Consider the following 4,917-nt stretch of genomic DNA (forward strand, 5'->3'; position numbering starts at 1 on the left):
GGGGGGTGATGGTGGTGCATAGGAAAGGGAGACCAATAACCCAGCAAGCCAAACTCTGGCAAAAAGTCCTTCCTGTGGTCTGACTTCAATCCATTCTGCTGCAGCCCACATTAGTCCTTGTTACATCCTTACTGAGCGTGGGAACATCTGCAAAGAATCTAAGATGGGGAGATATCCAGTTCCCTACTACCACCCTTGCCCTGCTAAGTAGTTGCTTTAAGAGACTGGGTGTGGCCCCCTCCTTGTAGTCAGAGTGGGGGTAACCTATCCCCTCTCAATTCAACACCTGCCTGCCTGCCCTGTGGCAAGCACAGAGCCAGCAAGCTGTAAAGGGCATAGGGATGTCAGGGCATCCCCAGGTTGGCCACCTAGAGGGGACCAGGTGCCTCTGTTTTCCTTCTTTGCCTCCTGCCCCAGAATGCCCTCTTCACCTGTTTTGGACCCATCCTTCCCTTCGACAAAGTGACAGATACTCGACTCTCTTGATACTCAAAGCGCAGTCCCCAGAGTGCCAGCATCACTCGGGAAGTCACTAGAAATATAGAGCCTCAGGGCGCCACCCCAGGCCTCCAGAATCCGAATTAGAATTCTAGCCAGATTCCCCAGGTGACTCAGCCGCACTGCCCCATAACTGCGGGAATTTGGGGCTGTTTTATTCTTGTTCTCCGTAACATCTTCAGGACCTAGGACATGCACAGCACAGTGTAGAGCTTCAACAACCATGTGTTGAATAAACATGATTCACCCACAACTCCTGCCCTTCGCTCGTCCCTCCGCTCTCACTGCCATTCTGACTCACAGCACCCTACAGGACAGGGGAGAACTGCCCTGCCCGTGTGGTTCTCTGAGACTGGAAGGTTTCACGGGAGGGAGTAGAAAAATTCATCTTTCTCCTGAGCAATGGCTAGTGGATTCAAACTGCTGGTCTTGTGCTTAGCACCTCAGCGAAATAACCCACTGCACCACCAGCCATAAACAACATCACTTACAACCTGCCTCCTTGTTGACACTGCTCGCCTACTGGGGTTTTTTTATGCAGGATTCCAAACCGGTTCGTTCTGGTCTCCCTCCCTGCTGAAAATTTGCTCTTCCACCCCAGATACACTGAATCTATAAGTTAACAAAACTCCCTAGGTACTGTAAGCCTAACCAAGTATCACCTGGAGATCCTGTTAAGCTGATAATGGACACAGTGTGTCAGCAGGGAGAGGAACCGAACAGCCTGGTTTTGTTTGAATGACGTCAGAGATACGGTCTTCCCAGGCTGTCTGGGGACTTTCTACTCCCGGAAGAAGGAGTTACAGTCTCGGAAACCCACAGGGGCAGTTCTAACCCTGTCCTAGAGGGTCTGAGTCGGATTCGACTCCATGGCAGTGAGCTTGGTTGAGCAGACACGGTTCAGCCCAGCACAGAGGGCTTTGAACCAGGGATGAAAGTTTTCCCTCCCTGGAGCTTCTCCTAATATAGCAGCATCTTTACAGTTCTCCATTTTTCTGCACAAAAATCCTATGAGATCTTTACAGAAGCATCAGTTGGGGTTCAGAGAAAGTCAAAACGTCCTCCAAGACACCCAGCTGTGTCCAGTGGGGGCTGATTGGAAACAGCCAGGAGGAGCCAAGGCCCTCTGACTCCGAAGTCCAAGATCCTTTCTAACTCCAGGGGCAAGAGGGAGGAAGCAGGTGAGACCAGGCTTAGCTAGGAGACCACTCTGACTGGCTTCACGATCCTGTGGCCTCAGGCCAGGTTCTTACCACTCCCCTCCTGTGCCTCCCTTCATTTGTGAAATGGGATCTACTTCAGTACCTACTGCCCAGCCCTGGGCTGGGGAACGCCAGCAGCAGAGGGGTTACAAGTTGGGCTGTGATCCTCAAGGTCAGCAGTTTGAAACCATCAGCCACTCCTCTGGAGAAAAACGGGGCTTTCTACTCCAGTAAACAGCTACAGTCTCTGAAACTCACAGGGGGCAGTCCTACCCTGCCCTATGGGGTCACTGTGAGTCAGCATCAACTCAGCGGCAATGCGTGTTTTCCCTCACTGGCTTTACTTCAGTGATCCAGGCAGCTGCGGTCCCCAGGTGCTTAGCCAGAATGCCTGGTGCTTAGGACAGCCTCAAATGCAAACCAGATGCCATCAGTTGCTTCTAATTCATGGGAGAGTTCATTGGATGGCAGCTGTCTCTGATAAGGGTGATGTATTCATTACTCCCCAGTTCTGTCCTCTCTCCTGTGAGTCCCTGAATACAGTCTTGCTCTAAGCCCCTGTGCCTGGGCAGGAGCCCTCAATCCCTGGGTTTCCTCCTCCAGTGAGAGTGGAGCTGAGAGCCAGGACTGAGGGGAAGGGGTCCCCCACTGATTAGCTGGGGATAGTGATGCCCTCCTGCTCCCTAGCAGACACCCACAAAGCCAACAGGCATCTCTTCCAGGGATTGCACAGAGAACATCTTACTGCCCCCCCCCTGTACCCCTCAGAGGGTGTACCCCTCAGAGAGGGGAGGGGAGGGGAGGAGAGGAGAGCCACCCTGAAGGTTGAACCTGCTTTCTACAAGGCAGTTTTTTTCCATCCTGTCCCAGAAGTGCTGGCCTCTTGGATTGGCAGTGAGCAGGCTGCGATGACAGGTGTGGAGCTAGGAGGCAAAAGTAACCTCTACAATCACTCCCTGAGGGCCCTGCTGCTGTATCCCTCCACTCCACAGGGACAGCTCAGACCCTCTCTGCGTCACCCACTCCTCACTCCTCTCCCCAGTTCTTCCACCCAGGACTTTCCCCCAAATCTTGATATGAACCACGTGAGGGAGAAAGGGGAAGAGAGGAGAGGGTAGGAGTTCCGAAGCCCAGCGAGGTCTTTACCAGTGGGGCTGCTGCGCCTTAAGACTGCTTCAGACAGTTGCCAAGGCAAGGGTCCCTAACAGCAGACTGACTGCCCTAGGGCCAGGGCTCTGAAGATGCGTGCTTTCAGCCAACCAGCAGCCCTCCAAGGTAGAGAGGCTTTGTGATCTCACCCTGAACTTGGAGAAGCTTTTCTCCTGGTCCCCCTTCTTTCCTTTCCCTCCCCTTCCCCACCAGGGCTTGTTGTGCCCCCCCCCCAAGGGACAGGCCACAGGAGGCCTGCCGGACGTCCTGAGAGCGTCCTTTCTCTCCGCTTTATGAAAGTCACACATGTTGTGGCAGGTGTGACCATGCGGAGCCAGGAGAGCACCGTTCCCTTTCTAAAGGAATGTTTGCAGCCAGACGTAAGCCATGGACTTCCCTGCTCCCTCCCCTCTTTGCCTTCCCCAACGTTGCTGAGATAAAAAAGATCCCAACAAGAGATTTTTTTTTCTGAAACAGGAAAAATGGGGGTGGGGTGGGGGGCGGAGCAAGACGCATCTTGAAATGATAGGGATCTGCAGCCCACGCCCCTCAGCCAGCTACCCCTTACCCTCCAGCCAGGATTCCAAGTCCAGAGCCAGCCCCGCAGGGGGCAGGGGGTGGGGTGGGGATGGATCCCAGTAGAGTAGGGAGGGCGATCTGGAGAAGGAGGAGGAGGACGCCGCCAGGCACTCTGTGGATAGAGGGGCGACAGGCTGGTCCTAAAGGGGCAACGGAGAAGACAAGCTTCCCCAGTTCATTCCCCCACCCCACCCCCATCAGGAAAGGGGGGGGGGAGACAAGACCGGAGCACCCTCCAGGATTGGGGGAACACGGGGTGGGGGGTGGGAATGGGGGCGTTGTTCCGAGAAGAACAGTTATCCAGTGGCTTTTGAGCGCCTTTGCCACATCTGGTCCCTTGTGATGGGCTGGGACCTAAGGCCGAGAAGAAGGTCTCTCAGCGCAGTCCTCGCTCGCTCGGGGACTCCGAAAGAGAGATGGGGAAGAAGCCAGAAGGTGCGGAGTGACACCCTCAAAGCAAAGACTGGAGACGCAAGCAAACCCTGGTGTTTTGTTTGTTTTCATTGTAATCGTGTGTCAACGGGGTCGCTCTTTGCCTGATCCAATCTCTAAGGCTCGCGCTGGGTGGAGCGCCATCCGTGCCTTCAGCGGTCATGGGTGGGGTAAGGTAGCTGGCCCCTTTTCTCCCCCTTCCGGGGGCGACCTAAAGCGATCCGGGGCCCAGTGAAATACCCACTGCAGGCCCCAGAAGGGCGACAGCACAGGCTCCTGGACCCCCACCCCACCCGCCACTCCCGAAGAAAACTCAACTGGGGGATAGTTTTTGCCTTAAAGGGCCTGAGCGAAGATGAGGCCGGAGCGAGGGCACCGCTTAGGGGAGAGTCTGGGGAGCCGGGACCGCGGTGCGTCCTTGGGCCAAATGGCCGGCATCCGGCGTCTTCCCACCCGGAGGGAAAGGCGCGGCGCCCTCGGGAGCTCTTCGGTGTGAACGGCTGGGCTCTTGCACGCTGCCCATGACTGTGACTTGGGAGATGGTCCTGCCCCGGCCATCTAACTCCGGTGAAGTGGCAGCAGGGTCCCTGGAGCTGAGAGCTCGCCGAAGGTGCCTGACCCGCCCGCCCCGAGAGCCTCACTCACCACCAGGACGTGTCGACGGGCGCCGGCAGCGTCACCAGCAGCAGCAGCAGCAGGCAGGCGAGACCCAGGCGGGCCGGGGCCCGGCAGCCGTCGGGGGGCGGGGGGACTGGGGCTCGGGCGCGCCTTAGCGGGAGCTGCGCGGCTTCCTCCGCACCCCCTGGCCTCAGCATAGCTCCCCAGAGACTCTCCTGCTGCGCGGCCCGGGTGGGGTGGGGCGTGGACTGGGGGGTGCTCAGTCTGTCCTTGCCTCACCCCCCTGGGAGGCCTTGGGGCTCACCAGCAGCTGGGGACCTAGGGGGACTTGGCGTGCAGGAGCCCGGGCGCAAGCAGCGGCGGCCGGGGGACGACGGCAGCACGCCGAGCCCGGGCACCCCGGCGCGCTGCCCCGGGCACGGGGTGCGGAGTGAGGGGC

General features: G+C 57.6%; 1 protein-coding gene and 1 non-coding gene across 2 annotated transcripts in view; both read right to left on the reverse strand.

Annotated features, from left to right (window-relative positions):
• WNT2B (Wnt family member 2B) overlaps positions 1 to 4,675 on the reverse strand; it is a 17,477-nt gene extending 12,802 nt beyond the window's left edge. The window contains exon 1 of the mRNA XM_004699177.2: positions 4,506 to 4,675. Coding sequence (XP_004699234.1) covers positions 4,506 to 4,675 — 170 coding nt within the window. The remainder of the gene's footprint in view (positions 1 to 4,505) is intronic.
• Positions 3,067 to 3,193, reverse strand: LOC115870226. The gene has a single exon (XR_004046597.1). It is a non-coding gene; the product is annotated as a small nucleolar RNA SNORA64/SNORA10 family (small nucleolar RNA).
• Positions 4,676 to 4,917: the final 242 nt, after the last annotated feature.

This window comes from Echinops telfairi, unplaced genomic scaffold (genome assembly GCF_000313985.2).
Source record: "Echinops telfairi isolate 266 unplaced genomic scaffold, ASM31398v2 ScPeMD7_443;HRSCAF=831, whole genome shotgun sequence".
Taxonomy (NCBI): Eukaryota; Metazoa; Chordata; class Mammalia; order Afrosoricida; family Tenrecidae; genus Echinops; species Echinops telfairi.